Source organism: Ursus americanus, chromosome 22 (genome assembly GCF_024610735.1).
Source record: "Ursus americanus isolate L20-20 chromosome 22, mUrsAme1.1.p, whole genome shotgun sequence".
In the NCBI taxonomy this organism is placed as follows: Eukaryota; Metazoa; Chordata; class Mammalia; order Carnivora; family Ursidae; genus Ursus; species Ursus americanus.
The window spans coordinates 37,240,572-37,262,431 of record NC_142148.1 but is presented as its reverse complement, the minus strand read 5'-3'; the positions used below and the strand labels follow the sequence as shown (position 1 = coordinate 37,262,431).

The window sequence follows — 21,860 nt, the reverse complement described above, 5'->3', positions numbered from 1 at the left end:
AGAAGGGGACACACAGTCCTGGAAGCATAAGGCACATTGAATAATAAGGTGGGGAGGGCTAGCCATCCACCAAAAATAGGTACCCCTGCTCCAGAGTGGAGCAGCCAGGGGATGCACTCGCCAGCCACCTTGCATCAAGGTACGATTCATGTGTACAGAAGGGATGTGTGTCCTTTCTAAGGTGGGACTGTTAAGAAGACAACAGTGTCAGGATGCCTGGGTGGCTCAGTCAGTTAAGCATCTGCCTTTGGCTCAGGTCACGATCCCAGGTCGAGTCCCACATCGGGCTCCTTGCTCAGCGGTGAGCCTGCTTCTCCTCTGCCTGCTGCTCCCCCTGCTTGTGCTCTCTCTCTCTCTCTCTCTGTCTGTCAGATAAATAGACAAATAAATAAAATCTTAAAAAAAAAAAAGAAAAGAGGCTACCACACCAGTGAGAAAAGGGTGTCACCTCCAGTCAAGAGAAACTCAAAACCATTGCCATCATGGTTTCCCTAGCTGCCATTGAGAGATCTTCTATGACCACAAGTTCTCCATCCCACACTTCTTTGAACGTCTCTTTATTGGACTCAACCTGTCCCCTCTAGCCTCCCAAACCCTCCTTTTAGGACTTTCATTCCATGATAAACCATCTCTTCTCATTTTCAACTTCTCTGACTATCCCTTCAACTTCCTCCTATGTCTTCCTGGTCCCCATAGCTGCTTCCTGACCATTTCTTCCCCCTCTTCCTGAAAAACAAAACCAAAAATGCATAAACATTTCAGGATGATGGCTATTCCAATTGCTATATGGAGCCTCTGGTCATTCTTCCTCATTCATTGAAAATGTAACCTTCTGGCTAAGTCTTCCTCACCAATCTCGTCTGTTATCCTATTTGGTAACATCAACATCCATGTAGATGGCCCTCCCAGCTTCTTGCCTGTCACACCAACAATCTTTTCCTCCCCTGCATCTCAGCTACCCTCAGCAAATCTACACAAAGATACTTCCTGTCCTGTTAGCTCATTTCCCTAGATTTCAACTCACTGAGATCCCTGGTCCTCTACCATTTTCTCACCTCCCTGCAGCTTTCTCTTTTACTTTCCTTCTTATTTAGCACATGTTCCTTTATATAACCATTTCTCTGCAACTCCTCTCAACTCTCCTTGCCTCTTTCTCTCCCTCTGAACTATTTCATTGGCAATTGGTTGAACCCAATGATCCAACTTCTCCGTGTTAGTAGCCAAGCAGATGGATGATGGGAAAAATAAAATAGCCCAACTTGAAAACCTGCTCTGTTTTCCATGTTCTCAAAGCTCAAATGAGTACTCAGCACTGTACCAAAATCAATGGCTCTTCCCTCACAATCTCGCCTTCTCTGATATCCAAGATGACTATTTCATATCTACGCCTTCCAAATCCCCTACTCTTCCTCATTGTCCTCACTGCCTAGTTCACTGAAGGAAGAGGAGCCATCCATGGTTAATTTATCCATGAGAGTTGTATGGTTGACTTTCGTATTCTCACACTAGATCTACACTCCCATCTGCGTAGCTCCCCTTCTCCTTCTTCTCAACTATTGCATGGAATGGTCATCCCTGCTTCTATCAAAGGCCAATTTCCACACATGTGTTCTTGCTTTCTTGATCAATTTACCCCTGAGCCCTCCCCTCTCAATCTGTCATCATTAATTTTTTCCTTTTATTGGCTCAGTCTCAGCATCAGTGATGCCCTGGTATCTCTGACCGTAAAACAAATGAACCAAATCCCCGCCCTCAACTCCATGTCCATATATTTCCTCTTCCTAGCAAAGCTTCCCTAAGACTTAGTTATAGATTCTGTTTCTTCTTCTTCACATCCCATTTGTTACTTCACTCATTAGAGGCTGGCACCGGTCCCCAAACGCTTCTTAAACTGCTCTCATCAAGGCTTTCAGCAATGGCCATGCTTCCCAGTTGAATGGGCACTTCTCTGTCTTCATCTTCTTTGCTCTCTCAGCAGCATTCAAAAGGACTCTTTCTTTAAGGTAGTCTCCTCCGTTGGTGTCCATGATACAACTCTCGGTTTTCTTCCTACCACTTTGGTCAGTTCCCAGTTCATTTGACCACTTCCCTGCTCATCTTCTTCACTTGGATGTCCCACAGGCTTCTCAAATTCCATATGTCCAGTATAGATGCACTGATACGTACCCCCTCCCATAAAACTGGAAGTTATCTTTGACGCCTCAGTTTTTCAACTCTGAAATACGATCCATCAGCACATCCTATTGGCTCTGTGTCAGAACGGTGTCTTGCATCCATCCACTCCTCCCCACCCTGGTCTACGTCCCTTCGTGTCCTGCTGGATTATTTTATCACAGAACCTCCTAACGTCTGCACCCCTCCTGCACATTCTCTATAAACCAGACAGAGCCACCACCCAAAATCTCTTTAGTGGCTCCTTCCTTGCTGATCTCAGAAGAACAGAGAGGTCCTTTATCATGACCTAGAAGGCTCCACCCTCTTCTGCAAGTTCTCAAACAACTTTCTCCAGTCCATACTTACTCCCTTTCTCCAGTCTCTTTTCTCTCCCTTAGTCAAGCCAAAGTTTCCCACCTCAGGGCTTTGGTGCTTGTGATTATATTTGCCTGAACTGCTCCCCAACTAGTTTTTTGCAAAGATGGCCCTGCCTTATTCTTCAGCTCCAGACTTCAGTGCCACTTTTCCACCAAGTCCCTCCTTGGCCACACTCTTTCAGCAGGTACCCCCAGGTATTCCCCATCTTTGCTCCCTGTTTGTGTCCTGCTAAGCACCTATTATAATCCATAATAATTACTTTACTTATGAATTAATTATTTTCAATCTCCATTTCCAGAATGTAAGCTTGTACTCTATTGAATCTCAGTGTCTAGCACAGTGCCTGCACATAATAGGCAATATGTAAGTGTTAAATGAATGAATGGAATCATGGAATGCGTACTATACAGACAGGCCATGCTCTATACTTATATGTACTTCATGTCCTTTACCTGACTGTAACCTGGTCTCTGAAATAAAAAAGCCACAATTCATGTTAATTTAATTTCCTTTCAGCTCTCATAACAACCTAATGGCAACTGTACTATCACAGCCTGGGCCTTTTAGATGTGCATTTGCTCCAATTCTCTTCAGCACAACAAGACCATGTTAAAAATGTCCAGAAATGGGAGGTTGTGTGTCTTCATGAAAGAGGACTGGCTTGGGAGTCAATCAACCTGGAGTGAGCCGTGTGGTCTTGAGGGAGTGCTTTCATTTCTCTGGGTTTTGGATTCCTCATGCAAGAAATGAGAAGAACTCAGTTTTCCAGGTATCCTGCCAACAACAAAATTCTAGGATTTGGAGTGCCTGTGACCCACCTTCTAAGTAGAGTGCCTCATCTTGGTCGGGGAGTGTGTGTGTGTGTGTGTGTGTGTGTGTGTGTGTGTGGCACAGAGCTTAGATGAAGCCCTGATTCAACCTGGTAAGAAGGGCAGGGACTCAGGGACACACAAGTGCACCTGTCATCTTCCCATGGGTGTTGCAGCACAAAAAGCACTTCCCTTAGATTGTTAGGACCAAGACACAGCACCTTCTAGGGGCATAGCCAGAGCAATTCTCCTGCCAGCGTCCACCTTTCCTTGAATCTCAAGGGGGAGCCCACAGATGGCTCCCTGATGTTGCTCCAGGCTGAACACTTGGGATTTTGCGGGTGCTGAGTTTTTCTTTTAAAGGGAGTCTGTGTGGCCGCCAGACAGCCCCTGCCACTTGGGCAAGCTCCATCTCACTGGCAACTTTCCACAGCACCTCCACTCCCACCACATCCTAAGTGGCATGAAGAACTCCAACCCCAAGAACAGTAGACATACAGGAGCCTTCAAAGTAAAATAAATTGAGTTAATGGTTTGAGCAATCTTGGAGCAACAAGCATTCAAAGCCCCAGAGAAAAGAAGCAGGCTCCTTAATTAGAGGGTAGCTCTTTAAAGCTGTGATTCTGTCTCTTAGTTTTCCCCTATGTTCACTTCCCTGTCCCTCGTTCACATTAGGAAGGTGGGAACGGGGCTCTTCTTGGCTCCACGGCACACAGTTCTTTGCTTATTTGGGGCCATATCATTCTGTACTTGAGTTCTCTGGGTCTGATCAGGCCCACTTCCCTTCCCTTCTTCCCACCTTTCCCCATTTATGAACACGTTTAGGGCCAAGGACATCGATGTTCATTTTTTGGGTTATCCCAGAGCTTAGCGTGGGGCCATGCCTTGGAGAAAAAGCAGTGAAAGAGCCACCGTGGGCCACAGGCACCACACTGGACTGCACTTCAGGGCGACGAGGCCAGAGGCAAGAACTTGGAACAGAAAGGCCGTCTGCCGCAGGTGCCTTCTGGGCAGCCCGACTCTCATTTTTTCCACCTGCTTCTCAACAGTTTGCATCACTGTCCTCGGGGATTCCATGGCCTTTCCAAAGATTTCCTATTTCTTCCCTCCAACGCTTATTCCCGTTTTAGGTGAAATGTATCTCGTTTCAGAGGTGTCTTATGAATTTTTTTTGCCTCCATCAAAATCTCAAGGGGAAACCGGCAGCTGTTTCACATGGTAGGTGTGTCTTCCTGAAGGTGCCAGTGAGGGGGGCGGAAAGGAAAGGATCTACTCAGGAATTAGCCTTTTTCCAGCCAAGTGTGGCATGCTGAACCTTTTCAAGAGTAATGGATTAAACAGAAGTGGAAGCCTTGCGCCAGGGGAACTTGGCCATTCTTGAAAATGTTTTATCCCCTGTGGACTGATTCACTGCTGTAATAAGGGACTGCAGATTCAAAGGATTGTTCTGGGTTATTTGGTTTTGAGCAGGCTGGCAATTTTGATGGCAGAATCCCCTCTTCCTCCACCACCTGAGTCAGACCCCAAGTCACGCCAAGGACATCCTGTATGTTGTAAGGAATTTTACTTGTGTACTGGAGAACCGTTTTCCCTCTTAGAAAGGCAAGGTTCTTCATTTTCTCGGAGTCATAAGAACAACTCTGTACTTTTCTCACTCAGTTCTAGTATCTGTAAATGCTAATAACTCCCTGAGATTTCCACACTTGGGGCTGGGTGAAGGAATGCTGTCCACGTGGGTTCTGAAGGACTGCACAGAACTGATCCAGGCTTAGTTTGGTCTCAGTCCTTATAACACCGTGTACTCCACAAAGGGCAACTCCAAATAAGTTAATGAGTAATGATATATGGACTTTGCCATTTTGCCTGATTTCGGTCAGATGGCCCTCTGGTATGAAGTAGATCGCCCCTCATTAAGGACTTTCCCAAGACCTTGCAGAGCCTAGGGAAAGGGCTGGAGCATAAAAATATAACTCAATTAGTCGAAAAAAGCCACCACGTTGAATAGAAGGCTGTCAGACCAATGGCTAGACTTTTAGGAGTGTTTGGGCACATGTAACCACAGTGATGGAATGCTCATCTCACAGCGCTCTCAAGGGTATTCTTTTTTTTAAATTTTAAGTTATTGCTTCTCTTTATTGTACATGATGTCCTATAAAGAAGATATATGTCCACAATTGAGCTTTGAAAGAGGACCACGGGGCCAGGTCCATTTAAAGGGAATGAAGTCAAGCAGTAAATTTGCTGGTCATTCTTTTCATATGGACTGTATCTTAGCCAGCGGTTGGTCTTTGATGTCGTAACAATAGCACGGGGCCATGGAGGCAGCGGAGGGTCCCCATAACACCGAAACTCGTCCACACTCATTAAAATTTGGAGATCAGTCTGCAGGGGACTGCACATCAGGGAGCGAAGGGAGTGGGCTCCGGGACTTGTGGGCTGCCCTTCGCAGTGAAAAATGGCCATCTCTTCAGTAGCGTCCACTCCTCCTGCTGCATTCCTTACTGTATTTTTCATTGAAGTATGATACACATACAGAAAAATGCACATATATATATAACTATACAGGTTCGTGAGATTTCACAAACTGAATACATCTGTGTAGCCAACATCAAGAAACAGAACATTACCAGCTCCCAGACAGCCCCCTGGAGCTCCCTTCCAGTCACTTTGTTGACTAGAGAAACCAGTGTCCTCTCTTCTAACAGCATAGATTCGTTTTTCCTGGCGCTTTTACATAAACAGCATCGGCCAGCACGTACTCGTCTGTGCCTGGCTTCTTTCAGTCAGCATTACACTGGTGAAGTTGTTCAGGTTGTGAGTAGTTGTTGTGTGTTTGCTTTCAGTGTGTGCACTTACTGACGATCTGCCCTGCTGTTGATGGGCATTTCGCTGGTTCCGGTTTGGGGCTATTTAAATAGTGCTGCTTCGGGGCGCCGGGGTGGCTCAGTGGGTTAACCGTCTGCCTTCAGCTCAGGTCATGATCTTAGGGTCCTGGGATGGAGCCCTGCTTCAGGCTCCCTGCTCAGCGGGGAGTCTGCTTCTCCCTCTGCTTCTCCCCCTGCTTCTCCCCCTGCTCGTACTCTCGCTCTCTGTCTCAAATAAATAAAATCTTTTTAAAAAATAAATAGTGCTGGGGCGCCTGGGTGGCTCAGTCAGTTAAGCACCTGCCTTGGGCTCAGATCATGATCTCGGGGTCCTGGGATCAAGCCCCATGTCAGGCTCCCTGCTCAGCGGGAATCTGCTTCTCCTTCTGTCCCTCACCCCACTCGTGCTCTCTCTTTCTCTCTCTCTTTCTCTCAAATAAATAAATAAATCTTAAAAAAAAATAAATAGTGCTGCTCTGAGCATTCTTTCTCAGGTTTCTGAATGCACAGATGAGTACATTTCTGTGGGGTATATGTCCAGGGTAGGACAGCTGGGCCAGGGGGTACATATGTATTATTTCAGTAGTTTGGAAAACCAACGTTCCAAAGTGTTTATACCAGTTCCAATTCCCTGTAAGTGCTCTATATTCTCGCCAACACTTGGCGTCTTCAGTTGTTTTTTGTTTTTGTTTTTCCTTTTTGCCTTTCTGGCAGGATATATAGTGATTTCGTATCACAGCGATTTCATATTTTCAGTGCTCATGGATTTTTTACAATTATTTTGTCCTTTCTATTTTAGCTATATACCCAGTCAAGGCTCAATTCTGTGACAATCAACAAATTAATAAGCTATTAAGGTAGTTGAAATGAGACTTGCCCCAACTCAACATTTGGGATGCAAAGGGAGAAGAAACAAGGCGCAGCAGAGCATCCCGAAGTATGAGACACAGCCTACCAAAATGAAAACAAAACAGAAGATAAAATACACTGGGGATTCAGGGCCGTAACGGACTTGGGAAGAATAACCGAAAAAGATCTGGAACCAGAGTGGCCCACAAGCTGATTAGATATTAGCAACGTAATGCCATAACTAAAATAGGGAATATGATACTACTCTCAACTATGGGAAGCATTTTAAACACTGACCACTTGTTCTTCAGAAGACCTTGAGGAAATGGACTTTGTGACACACTGAAGAAAGGGAGAATTGGATTAGCCGCAAGGAAGAAATACTTCTGGCCAGCACCAATCATTAAAAAGCAGACTATACAGCTCACGGAGCCTGTGGAACGCCTGGCCTCCAGGCAGGTCCTGTTTCTCTTGTTATGTCTGGGAACGGAAGGTAGGAAAGGGTGTCACTTCGTCAGGGAAGCGGTTGCAGGCTTAAATGGTTAAAGCTCCGTGAGTGATGAACACATTTGCGGGCACAGTTCCATCCCTACCATGGAGCACACGATTTTTAAGCAGTGAGACTGCACAAAGGAGGGCATTCAGAAGGAAGGCAGAAAGAGATGGACGTGCGTTTCTTGACTCCGAAACAACCTTTGGTGGGCGGAATCCTGTGCTGACAGAAATTCGCACCCTTTTCTAGTTCTCATTTCTCAGAGGCAGGGTCCTTCGGGCCCCAGCCTTCGCCTCGGCCTGACGCTGGCCCAGAGCCAGGCCGAGCTGCCGCACACACACAGCCCTAGGTGATGGGTCGGTCCCCCTGGAAATGCTCAGCACATCTTCCGACATCTCCTTGGGGACGCGGCCGCGTGGTGGGTCAGGTGCGGAGGGGGCCTCCGCTGAACCAGGAGGCCAGCTGCTTTCCCAGCCTCTTCCCTCAAGCTGTCCCTGCTCTTTCCTTTCCTTCTCCCACATAGGAGAAGAAGCCCAGAACAGCCTTTCCAGAAGCATCACTGATTGGCATGAGGCAGAATGTATCACCACGCGGAGCCAGCCGGGACTGCGTCAGTTCTGCGTATCTTTCCCTTCGCATGAGCTGCTCTGAACAATCATGCTAAACCTTGATTTCCTGACATTGCTTTGCCTCAGTTTCTTCAGCTGCAAAATAGAAATAGTCCCCGTTGGGCTATTTTGCGAATTAAAGGTGTAAAGACACGTAGTCTTGATGGCAGTGCCTGGCACAGAGTAAATGCTCCGTGTCAGCTTTTCATCCTCATCAGCTGAAGATGAAGTTCAAAGATTAGAATTACCCCATGAGGATGTCTGTTCTTAGATAAAGCAACTGAAATGCAGAGAGTCGAAGTGACTTACCCAAGGTCACGCAGCTCTATCATACCAATACCCATGAGTTAAACCATTCCGGGACATCAAGGACGGTCCTTGCAACCTGATAAGCTCCCAGTGATGTAGCTGTTACTATTATCCCATTTTACAGAACAGGATATGGAAGCACAGTGACGTGTGTGACTTCCGCCTAAGGATACGCATGGTAGTGACAAGCAGAAGTAGAGTTGAAACAAATCCAAAGCCCGTGCCTCTTTGGCCACTCTGTGGGGCCTGGCGACCAGTTTGTGCTGAAGGAATGGTGTGGCCCCAGCAAAGGCTGAAGAGTGCTTGTCGCCTCTGCCTTATCGAGCATTTTCATCATCGTGAGAGGAACATGTGGCAGGTGGCCTGCTGGTTGCAAGAGTATGGGAGACCCATGGAAGACACCCAGACCCAACACAGAGCTTGGCTCCCAGCCTGCCTAGATCTGCTGAACCCCAGACGACCTGCAGACCCGTGAGCGTGAGAATACATGCTTATTGTCACCGCCACTGAGTTGGGGGGGTCCTCTGTCGTGCAGCGTAATTGGGCAAGAACTGAATCATCCCTGACCTGTACTGAATGTTTTCGGGGACTTGCAACTTGCAAGATAAGCATCTTAAATGGTGCTTCTTAAACTGCGCCGCACATATGATTAGCCTGGGGCCCTTATTAAAAGGGAGGTCCTAACTCAGTTGTTCTGGGTGGGACCTGAGATTCTTACTTCCTAAGGAGATCCCAGGAGAGGCTGCCGCTCCACTGAACGCGCTCTGGGAGCGCGGAGCAGTCATCCCGAGCCTCCCTCCGTGTCCTGTCTCTGAGCCACAGCTGTGCCTAGTGAACATCAGGGCAGTGGGTGGGTGAGGGAGGGACAGTCCCTGCCCTCCAATGAGAACTCTGGGTGGGTTTCTAATCCTACGCACTCTCTCCTAATGTCTAGCGCAGCCAGGAGGTCAGCTCATGTTAACATCTCCTTCGGCCCACTTTGCGGGCTAGGGATTAGAATCACCTAATGAGATCTCCCCTTTTTTGCTTTTTGCCCTTTCTACTTCCTGGAATTTGAAGGTTCCCAGCAATAAAACTGGCTTCCAATTCATTTGGGGCTCATAACCAATACCAGATTTCCAAGTCACAATGTAATTGAGTCCTCAGGCAAGAGATAGAAAATCTATTTCTGGTTTTCTTAACTTCTAGTCAGGGAGGGCATGGGGACAGGAAGATGAAGGGTGCAATGGACAGTCCCTTATGGAGAAAGCCGACCGAGTTTTCTGCTGGGACATCTTTGCAACCTGGTTTTTTTGTTTTGTTGTCCAGTACCCAACTTTTCCTTCCACCACCATCACCTAGAGAATTGAGCCCCATGAAATTTTTGTCCTTTGGGCATCCTGGAAAAATAGAATTCTCTCCAAGGAGACAATATCTTCTCTCCTTCCTTCAACTTTTCATCATATAGTTGACCCTTATAGGGGTCTGAACTGCGTGGGTCCACTTACGTGGATTTTTCTTGATTTTATTGATGAATACAGTATGATACTATAAATGTATTTCCTCTTCCTTATGATTTTCTTAATAACATTTTCTTTTCTCTAGCTTACTTGATTGTAAGGATACAGCATATAGTATGTATAACATACAAAACATGTGTTTAATCAACTGTTTATGCTAGCAGTAAGGCTTCTGGGTCAGCAGCACGCTATTGGTAGTTAAGTTTTTGGGGAGTCAAAAGTGATACATGGATTTTCAAATGTGCGGAAAGGGGGGTTGGTGCCCCTAACCCCTGCATTGTTTAAGACTCAACTGTATAGTGTCTATCACAATCTACAAATGTTTTAACTACAGGAAGATCTCATCCTGAGACTCAACTTCCAAATACTCTGAAACTTTTCGGTGGTGTCCCTGGATTGTTATAGGTCCTAAACATATTATGTGAGTGCCTGAAAAAGATTGCCACAATTTCTTAATTAAGCTAAACATACACCAACCATGTGACCCAGCCATTCTGCTCCTAAGTATTCACACAGGAGAAATGAAAGCATATGTTCATGCAAAGACTTATACCTGAATATTCATAGCATCTTTATTTTAATAGGTCCAAATTGGAAACAGCCTAAATGGGCTTCAGTGAATGAATGGATAAGCATATTGTATGCATACAGTGGAATACTAATTGGCGATAAAAAGGATCAAATGCTTTATGCATAAAACAGCATGGATGATTCTCAAAATCATTATGGTAAGCAAAGCTTGCTGTATGGTACGTTCTGTATGATTCTACTTATATAAAAATCTAGGAAATGCAAAAATGAATCTATCATAACAGAAGGCAGCTCAGTGGCCTGGAGACTGCAGGAGAATAAGGGAGGACTGACAAAGGAGCCCCCAAAAAACTTTTGGAGATGATAGATTTATTCATCATCTTGATGGTTTCACAGGTGTCAAAACTCATCGGATCGTTCACTTTAAATATGCATGGTTTGCTGTACATCTATTACACCTCAATAAAGTTGTATTTTAAAAAGATAATAACACAGTGCCACCCTCGCCCCCCCAATCTCTCCCCATCCCTATCTCTGAGAGGCAGTTGGGAGCCAAGGCATGTTTTTAATTTGTTTCATTGGCACTGGCATGAATATTCTATCTACATGCCAGTGGGAGTAAGTTAACACCTGGGTGGCCTATGACATCATTTCTAGCTTCTCTGGACCCTTCATATAGATTCTGGCCACATCTTGTTATTTTTGAAAATGGAGATGTGGTGTCCGGCGGGAAGTGGCCTATTGCCTTCACAGTCTACCTTCCTTGTTCCAGGTCACTTATGTGAACATCTGGGGGTTGGGGTGCCCCAAACTTGAAAACAGAAACTCTCCTATTCTATTGGCCCTGCAGCACTGTCCCTGCCAGGGGGTCAGGGGGCATTGCTCTCTTACAGAGGTATATCAGTCACAGACCGTGCTCTATGCAAGATGACTCGGTTTACTCAAATGTACGTGGGTCAGGCCAACAGGAAGAAGGAGTAGTTAACCTACTGTTTTTACTTCTACTCAGTTTACAGAAACAACTTTTCAGTGACACATGCTGGTTGGTGCTTGGGGAGTTGATGAACAGCTATATTTATCAAGGCACCTTGGCCTCTCCCTTTTTTAGGCATTAGATGACGATCCCGCACACGTTGGAGGACTTTCTATTGCCACTCTTCCTCCCTCCTAAAATAGCAAACAAGCAGGGAACCGGGCTCTCAGGAGAAAAAAGACCAGTTATCTCTTTAAACACCAGCCGTTTGAGGGTTCGCCCAGCCCTGATCTTTCCCATGCCTACAATTTTGGAATTCCCCTCTTCCCAACTGCTCTGGGAGGGTGTGGCATAGCCCGATTCTGTTGCTGCCCCCAGCACGTACCTTTCTGAGACTAACAGGTGTCTCATGGAGACGCTGCCCTGAACACTTCTTATACCATCACTACCTAGAGAGCGGGTCACCATCCCCATGGCCCAGCGCTTGAGTAGTGCTTTATTTAGTTTGGGTTCTCCCATGATTACACTCTGAGACAAAGAACGAGTCGTATATCTTGGAGACGACCCCAGGAAGCTTTGGTAGGGGAAGAAGAAAGAAGGCAGAGAAGGGAAGAAGCCATAAGGTTATGTTATCAAGCCAGTGACCACAGTTGACTTTATTAGTGCTGTGTTTCATCTAACCTCTGGACTCATCAGCCACAGAAGGAAAGAAATTAAATTTTATCTTTTGTGTACACGGCTTCATATGAAGTTCCTATGGAAGTGGAGTACAGAAAAGATTTAAATAAAATGCAAAATGAGATCTGTTTCTTAATAGCATGCTCCTTTGTTATTTCCTAAACTCACTGTATATCATCCTGGGCATGAAACTGACATCTCTATCCCATCCCCTAAAGAATCTTCTGTCTTTTAGGAAGTGAGTACAGACAGAGGGAAGAGGAAAGAGGCTTCATCATCCTCCACTGAGGAAAGAGGCTTCATCACCATCTCTTTTTTTATAAATCAAAAAATCCTGAGCCAAGGGTTGCAGAAGAAAGATGTTCTCGGAAGATGAGAGAGAAATAAAAGGACTGCAGAAACCATTAAACGCTATCAAATAAGACCAATAAGACCAATGCAGACAGATTTTAAAAAAAAATGGAGATAATTGAATCTGGAGAAGACAGAAACTATTAAAATAATAGTCTTCAAGTCCTGCATGAGAAGCTTTTTTGAAAAGTGAGTAAACAGTGGTAAAAAAAATAGCAAACGTGAAATTAAGATGTAGCATAAAAGATTTAAAGGACACATCAGAGGGAAAATATTGTGACATTGAAGGTTGTTAAAAGAAATACTTGTATGACATACAGAAGATTGTGGGATTCTTTCCTTTGGAGGCTTTAAAACCAAAATAGATTCTTCTTTACTGAATGGACAGTTCTCCTGACTTCTAAGAGTGTCCCCCAGACTCAAAGATCAATGCGTATTAGAACATGGCTGGGAAAGAATGAACGAAGGGGCTACACAACCAATAAAACTTTCTTCTGGTTAATATAAAGGAAAATTCAATTAAGAAATAAAATTATAGTGTTTCAGTTCAAGATGGTAGACCAAGCATTTTCATTTACTTCTTTTCCCTCTCCAAATTCTACTGAAAAGGCAGATGAAATAAAAATAAATAAATAAGTCCGCAACAGAGGTATAAAGCTGAAAGGGTTCACCTATAGAAGAAGGAATGATTTCTAGTTGACATGGAAGAAATGGTAACCAATTAAAAGTGAAACACTACAGAGCTGAGAAAGTGAAGAAAAATCTCTTTAAAAAGTGAGTTTCTTTAGAGAAATTCCTATAATAATATGAGGAATAGAGGCTATGTCAGTTGCCCTACTAGGTACTTACTCATAAGACATGAAAACATATGTTCACAGAAAGGTTTGTACAAAAATGTTAACATGGCCTTTTCTTTTTTTAATAATATCCAGAGCATTGGAAACAACCCAAATGTTTACCAATGCGGGGGGGGGGGAGTGGATAAACAAATTGTGACATAGTTATACAAAGGAATACCATACGGCAATAAATTAGAGAAATCTACTGATATACACACCAACACAAGTGAATCCCCAAATCATTATGTTGAGCAAAAGAAGCCAGACACATACACAAAAATGCACATAGTATGGTTCCATCTATAGGAAGATCTAGAACAGGCAAACTAATCTATGATGATAGGAGTCAGACGCTGGCTACCTCTGGGAGGAGTGAATTGTCTATAATGATTCACTAGAAGACTTTCTGCGATGATGTAGACATTCTATATCCTAATCTTGATGGTGGCTATATAGGCATATACAATTGTCAAAAATAGAACTGAACTTTTAAGACTCACTTATTTCACTGTATGTAAATTATGTTCATTATTTTTTTAAAAAACTTTAAAAATGCTGAGAGAGAAAAAAGAGAGTGAAGAGGAAGAGGAAGGGAGGAGGGGAGAAGGGAAGAAGCGGAGAGGAGAGGAGAAGAGAGGAGAGGAGGGGAGAGGGGTGGAAAGGAGAGGTAAGGCTATAGAAGTTGGGAGAAAAAGGTGAGTACAGGAAACCGATTAAAGAGTGCATAAGCAGGAACTTACTCAAGAAGTGTTCTTAAGATGAAGACAAACATGGAGCTTCAAATTTAAAGGGTCCACTGAGTGCTAACCAGAACTACCTAACTAGAGCCCTAAATCTAAACACAACATGATGACATTTGTGAACATTATGAATAAAGTGAAAAATCCTAAAAGCTTCTAGTTTTTTTTAAAAAAAGTCATCTACAAAGACACAGCTTCAGGTTTTTGAGTGAAACATGAGATGGTGTAATAAAATCGGATTTTATCTTCAAAATTCTGAGGGGAAACAATATGGAACACAGCCAACTGCCAAATTAGCATTTAAGTGTGATAACGAAATAAAGATATGTTAAAAAATTCAGGATCTCAGCGAGTTTAGCCTTTGATAAAACCTTTCTAAAATTAATTTTTGAGAATGTTTTCCAACAAAATAAAAGATGAAAATATGAGATTCAAGTAGCAGCAACAGCAGATAAAGAAATTAGTAAATCTTATAGTTACATCTAGATAATTATTGGGAACATAAATGAAACTGCTAAGAAATTATTCCCAAGATAGTTATAATGAAAGAGAAAGAATGAAAGAAAGAAAGAAGAAAGAAAAAGGAACCGGAAGAGGAATAATCTAGTACTAAATATTCATATAATGTGATTAAAAGTTGAGAGTTACATAGAAAGAGAAAAAGCATGTCAGACTCTTATTTGGGGGGGATTTAGGTTATAAATATGGATTGATTTTCAGAACTGATAGAAAAGTGTAAGTTCAAATCTGTTAAAATGTCAAGAGTAACAGCAATAGAACACTTTGAAAACTTGAGGAAAAATAAACAAAGTAAATAATATTTAAATACTTATTGAATGTTCATGTGCTAATAAAGTACTTAGCATGCATTCAGTGTTTTAATTTTTACAACAGCATGAGGAAATAGTTATTATGTATCTAATTTCCAGAGGAGGAAATTAAGACATAGGCTAACTCTCTTGCCAAAGGTCACACAGATAATAAATTGGAAGTTAAGAGACAAAATGGGAAAAAATCGTGGAAATTTGAGAATTCTACATAAAATGGGAAAAATATCTTCAAATCTATCAGTAATCACAATAAATATAAATGAATTAAATTCATTGATATATTGCATGGAAAAAGAAAATTTAGCTATTGGTTATTAATAAGAGAGATATTTAACAAATAAATCCCAGAAGAAAAAAAAAGCAAGAGTTGCAGCATTAACATCAAACAAAAAAAGTATTCAAGACAAAAGTCAATAACATGATAAATAAGGAATTTCATCTTGATAAAATATAACCACCAAAAAGGATATTTTATGTCCTAACACCATGGATTCTAAACAAGTAAAGCAAAAATTAATAGGATTATGAGAAACAGACAAATCCACAACAGTAGGATAAAAATGAAATTAATTTTCTTGAGGAATTAGCTGATAAGTAGACAATAAACAAATCAAGAGTTGGAGGGTTTTCATAATATAATTAACAATCTTGATCTGAAAGCTCTTACAGAGAGATGTAAGATTGTGCAGCATAAAAATATACAGTCATGAAATATTTGCAAAATACGTTTGTGCTATGTACAGACTTTATACTGAGAAAGTCTATTTATCAGTATGTAAAAATACATGACTTTCTGGGAAAATGTAATCTGTCAAAATTGACTAAAGAAAAGTTACATTATCCAAATAGACTCTTGGCCATAGAATAACATGGAATGTTAATCAGAGATCTCAAGCAAAGAGGTACCAAGCCCAAAAGGGTTTTATGAATGAACGGTAACCATCTCATAATCTTATTTAAAGTGCTAAGGTGAAAAAAATGAAGATTTTCAACTCATCCCATGACACTCTAATGATCCCACTATTGAAATGTATACTTCTAGCTTTCATGCATACACCAAGAAAACTGTAAGTGTCTATTTCTATAGCTTTCCTAGATTCCACAACGAACAAATTGGAAATTATAACAACAAAAAATAAAACCCTATTCACAATAGCAATCAAACCTAGGTATGATAGGACAAATGGCTATTCACTTAGACAAAACCCAAAGCTGTATCTTTACCTTAAATCTTAAACCCACAAATAACCCAAAGTAGACTGTAGTTCTAAACAACAACAGCATCAACAACGATGAAAACTATAAAACTGTTAGAACAAAATCTGTTTAAAGATGTTGACAATCTTTATTTGAGGAACTATTTCTTAAGTAAGGCAAGAAAACCAAAAGTCATAAGGGAAATGCTTCAGAGTTGCTTACACTTAAAACAGAAAGCTTCTGCCTGGTTAAAGGCAGCAGAAACAATATTAAAAGATTGGTCTAAACACTCACAAAGCTTATGAGACAAAGATCAATATGGTAGATATTTTGCAAAGATAGCCACAATAACTCCTTCCACCCCTGTACACATGCTCCTTTGCAATGTTACTTTGTTGGTCCTCCGGTCAAGAGTCTGTTTTCTGTCCCCTAGACTCTGGACTGACCCAGCGATTTGTTTGGCCAATAGATTGTAGCTGAAGTTGTACAAGTTCAGCAAGCAGTCTTGCAATTTCTGCTTTTACTCTCTTGCAGCTCTAACCCCACCATGTAAAGCCATGAAGTCTAGCTTCCTTGAAGATGAAAGACTCGAGAGACAGCCTAGGTGACAGCCAGCATCAACCATCAGACATAAGAGTGATGTCCTCTTGGACTATCAAGCTCATGTCAAGCCAAACACAAGGCTACGGCCACAGGTGTAATTCTAGGTGAGATCAGCAGGAGAACTATGCAGCGAGACCAGAGCAAGTTGCTGACGGACAAACTGATGAGCTAATAAAATAATGGTTGTTTTTAGCCACTAAGTATTGGGGTGGTTTGTTATGTAGTAACAGCTAAAGGGGAGAGCCATCTATAATTTATAAAGAATTTGAGGGATAAGAGCAAACAGCCTGCCTGGAACATGGGCAGCAGGCAAGCCACAAAACAAGAAACACAATGGCTGTTGACTTGAATCAGAGCTGGGAGTCCTGCTGAAGAACTAACAGGAACTTGGGCTCCACAGTCCGCTTGCCTGGGTCTAAATCCCAGCCCTGTCCACCACAGCCGTGTGGCCTTGGGCAAGTTACTCAAATCTCCCTAGGTCTCAATTTCCTCATCTGTGAAATGGGTATAGAAAGACTGTAAATCCCACAGAATCACTGCAAAGAAATTTACTTGTATTAAATACAAATAAACGTTGCTTTTGCTTCTACTGCTATAAATAACTCAGGTGACCTCTTGCCTCGGAAGCAGTGAGTACAAGAAGCTAAGCTGTTTTACTGAAGGCAAGTAGAGGGATAAAGGAAGAAAGAGCTCTTCAAGATGGTAGTTAGGAGACAGAGAACAAAGACATTTAGTTACATTTCAGAGTTTGGTTTGCTGTAAAGGTATCGTAAAAACAATCAATTTGATGGTTTATAATACTTGCTTATATCTCACTGTCTCAATAAGCTCTAGCTTTATTATTTAAAATAGGTTTTTTTTTTTTTAAAGATTTTATTTATTTATTCGACAGAGATAGAGACAGCCAGCGAGAGAGGGATCACAAGCAGGGGGAGTGGGAGAGGAAGAAGCAGGCTCAGAGCGGAGGAGCCTGATGTGGGACTCGATCCCAGAACGCCAGGATCACGCCCTGAGCTGAAGGCAGACGCCTAACCACTGTGCCACCCAGGCGCCCCTAAAATAGGTTTTAAATGGTTTTTAATCTGAGTTTTAGTAGAGAGTTTTAATCATGGTTTTAAATCTGAGATTTAGTAGAGAGATAGCCATCTGAATTTCAAGTCACAGAGATACAATAATAATTATTACTATTGCCTGTGGATTCTATATTTTAGGATGCTCAATCTTCCAGACTGCTTTCATTATATATAGTTGTTTTCTTACTTTTATCAATTAAAGACATGAAAGAACTAATCTGAATATCTGACCAACAGGAGACACCCATTTCAATGAGGAGATAAGATTTCATTCAAAAGTGAAAAAAGTTAATGTTTCTGTGCATTTTTATGCAGCTGTTGCAGACAACTGGACAATTTCTTATAAGATATTTTAAAATATTGAAAGCAGTATGAAGACTAACATTGTTTTCATGAAACACATGAAATATAGTGCACTCAAAGCATTTTACTGCCACCTCATAACAGCATACCTACAGTACGGGGACAGTCACAGAGCCAAAAAAAAATGTATCCTCTAGTATGTTGAAACTTCCCCCCAAATCATGTTAGATCATGTTTATATATGTGTATGTGTATGTATATATAAAGTTATCAATGTATGTGTATATATATAAATATATATGTTCATATCTAACCCAATAAGACTGTCAGGATGTGTTTGAAAATTTAAATTGTTAAAAGGCTTTCTCTCTCTTAGAGCCAGCATGAAGACTTTGCTAAGAACTTGGAATACAAATATTCTTCAAAGATTTTTCACTATAAAGTAACACAAACAAATTAAGCAGCGTCTAGCTGTGCACTCGTGGGCAAGTTACCATGAAAACAACAGTGTTTTCATTTGAATCAGGGATAGCGATAGTGCCTGACTCACAAGACTTTTGTTGATATACGTAAAGTGCTCAGAACAGTGCCCGACACATAAAAGACACTTGAGAAATCTTAGCTATTATTGTTGTTATTCTTACTACTATTTTACTGGGTGTCCTTGACATGTCAAAACGACCAGATCTTAAATAAGGGAGTATCTCTTTTAAAAAGACCCCCAGTACACTACAGTTTGGGTAAATAAACCAACCACTGTGCATTTCTAACTGCAACCTCATATTTTAGAATATTTTAAGCAGTAACAAAAAAAAAATAAGGTAGTATAAGCATTGGTTAACTTCTTGGTAACAAAGAATGAGTTTAGCAACTTAAAATATCACAGAGCCAAAATGAAATGAAATGAAATCAAATCAAATATCACAGAGCCAACAAACTTGAATGGAGCTGAAGATGGGTTAAAAATATCCAGTAAACAGAAAGAATATAGTGTTCCCAGTTTTGTTTTTAAATACACCTGCTACTAGCGAATTCAGTTTCCGGGGCTGAAAACAACATACTAATAAATGTCTTTTGCAGACCTTCTCAGTTGGTGGAACATATTCTCTTTCTCCATTTGAATTGTACTTTGGAGAGCCAAAGGAATAACTTCAGTCAGGAAGAATATAAAACTTTTACAATAACAAATTACAAAGGAGAATAAAATTATGAACCAATCATTCTGGCCAAATAAGTTCGTCGAGTGGACAGAATAACCAAACACTATTACAAGATAAGCTGAAGCTGGGGAATTAGCAGCTCCTTGGGACCCAAGATATTCCTAGGAGCATTACTCCTTCTAAATCCTCCATTTCTTTTGCCCTCTTGGGGAAGTTCTTCAGCCAAAGGCCCTTTTGAGAATTTAATCCACTTCCCTTTTGCAGTTGCTACTTCCACCAGCTGCTTCTCTCATTACCTTACTGTTCAGGCAGAAAAGGCCAACCCCGGGTTATTCTAATGATAGCAAACACCTCATAAAGAAATCTGCCAAATTTACTTTTCCATAGAACATCATTTTTACAGCTTTTCATGAGCCCATGAGGAAAGAAAGCATCATGTATAAAATATGACTTCCAGAAATCTTGAAGATATTAAGAATTATGCCTACAGTGTTAGACTGGTGGGTGTACTACGGTCCATAGAATGGGAGTATCTTCAGTTTCCCCAAAGGAATCCTATCAGTCTGTCATTGTACCTGTTGGCCCACAGGAATAGACATTTTCAGAAATGTCCCAAATTTAAAAGAACTGCAGGCTCTGGGGTGTATACTTTTCCAATACTGGTTTGGCGTTTGTGTGCAAGGATCACCTTGCTTTAGTCTATGACACTGGCAGAGAGAATAATTAATCAAGAGTACGGAATGTATGAACTTTGGCAAGTTCCCTAATCTCTCTGTGCCTCAGTTTTTGCATCTGTAAAGGGGGCATATCAACAGTATAGGACCTCACTAAATCAATGAAATTCTGTGAAACTTAACACAGTGGCACATAGTTAGCACTATGGAAATACTTAAGTGAATTCTTCTCTCTTTAACAATAGAATTTTTCACAAAAATTACATAAAATGTAAAAAAAGGAATTAGCTGGGGCAATGATTGGGAACAACGAATAAAACTTATCTGGACATTGCAGAGTAAAGAGTTTTAGAGAAGCTGGTTTGAGGAAGAGATTTTAGGAGCCAGAAAATTCCCACTGCTTCCCGGGAAAATCCTCTGACTTCTACCCATGCTCCAAGTTGACAGTTGTTAACACCCTAGACTCAAGGAAAACCGTCTTCCAAGACAGCGGCAGGAAATCCCTACCTGAGCAATCCTTCATTCATTCAGAAGCCATAACTGACCGTATGTCCGAAGCCGGTTATCCCCTCCCGAAAGGCGAACCCCATCCCCCCGACCCGTCTTGGTGCTGCACTATCATCAGAATCCCATTCCTAAAGCGACCCTCAACAGGAGCAGAACGCTGGAAGTCTTTACTGTATGTTTAAAAGCCCCAGGTGACCCGGGCCCCACGACAGGTGGCTTGACTCCGCAAGGCTGGGGAGGGACACGTGAGGCTCGTGGACCCCGTGGGCAGACAGAGGGTGTCTGGCCGTTCTCCTTGGGAAATTATTTCCTGACCTTTGGCGTTGCTTTCCCAAGGGGCGGACTCACTGAGGTTCTTCCTCTCAAACCCAGTTCGGGGATATTACCCTATAGTTAAGAGTCTCCTACCCTACGGTCCTCCCCCCACCCCAGATTAACATCACTCAGCCTCTAAAGGGCAACCAAAGACTGGCAGCACCCCAAAGCAAAGGCACATACATACTCCACACTTCCTCCGCGCATCCCAAGTCTCGCACCCCAGGTACCTGACCTGTGACAGACCTCGATGCAGGGTTCAGCCTCAAGGCACGTACCCCCGCTCCGCCTCTGCCTGAGACAGGTAGCCCCCGCCAGGCTGCTGCCCAAACAGTTGCTCTTTGGTGGGGCGGGGGACCCGCCTCCTCGCCTCCTCGCCTCCAGCGGGTGCTAGCTCAGCACCCCGCCACCCGGGGCCCTGCAGCCACGCGCGCCCCTCTCCGGCGGCGCACTCACCTGCAGCTGGGTCCGGCTGGCGTTGCCTGCGGCCGCGTCGGACCCGTCGGCGGCTCCCGAACCGCGCAGCACCGTGATGTGCAGCGTGAGCAGCAGCAGCCCCAGTAGCAGCAGCAGCTCCGCCGCCAGGCGCACCATCCTCTTGAGGCGCGCGGCTTTAGGACCCGGCGCGGCGGGCGGCGGCGGCGGCGGCGGCGGAGGCGCCGGGGGAGGAGGAGTTGGAGCCCGGGAGCTCGGCAGCGCGGCTCCCGCCTCGGCCCCCGCCGGGGCCCCGCTCCCCGGGCCCGCGGGGCTGGCGCTGGGCTCAGCGGGGCGCGCCGGGCCGGGGGAGCACGAGCCGCCGCCGCCGCCGCCGCCGCCGCCGCCGCCGCACCACGGCGGAGCCACGGCGGGGCCGGGGGCGTCCAAGCCGGCTGCGGAGCAAACCCCGGCGTTCCCCGGCGGCGGCGGCGGGGACGGGGGGCAGCCCGGGACCCGGGCCGGGCCGGGGACCACCCTGCGGGCAGGGGGCAGCGGGGGCGGCGGCGGGGCGGGCGCAGCCGAGCCCCCGAGCGCACATGGGCGCCCCAGATGTGGCCGCGGCGCCGCAGCTGGAGCAGGAGCGGCCGCCAGAGGAGCGCGGGGAGGAGGAGGAGGAGGAGAAGGAGGAGGAGGAGAATGAGGAGGA

General features: G+C 43.7%; 1 protein-coding gene across 2 annotated transcripts in view; it reads right to left on the bottom strand.

The window, feature by feature from the left end:
- ISM1 (isthmin 1) overlaps window positions 1-21,860 on the bottom strand; it is a 75,622-nt gene that overhangs the window by 52,727 nt on the left and 1,035 nt on the right. Inside the window, exon 1 of one of the 2 annotated variants that reach the window (XM_045809176.2) lies at window positions 21,194-21,417. The exons of the other annotated variant lie outside the window; for it this stretch is intronic. Coding sequence (XP_045665132.1) covers window positions 21,194-21,331 — 138 coding nt within the window. The 5' untranslated portion in view covers window positions 21,332-21,417. Of the gene's footprint in view, window positions 1-21,193; window positions 21,418-21,860 lie in introns of those variants that run through there. 2 annotated transcript variants of the gene reach the window in all.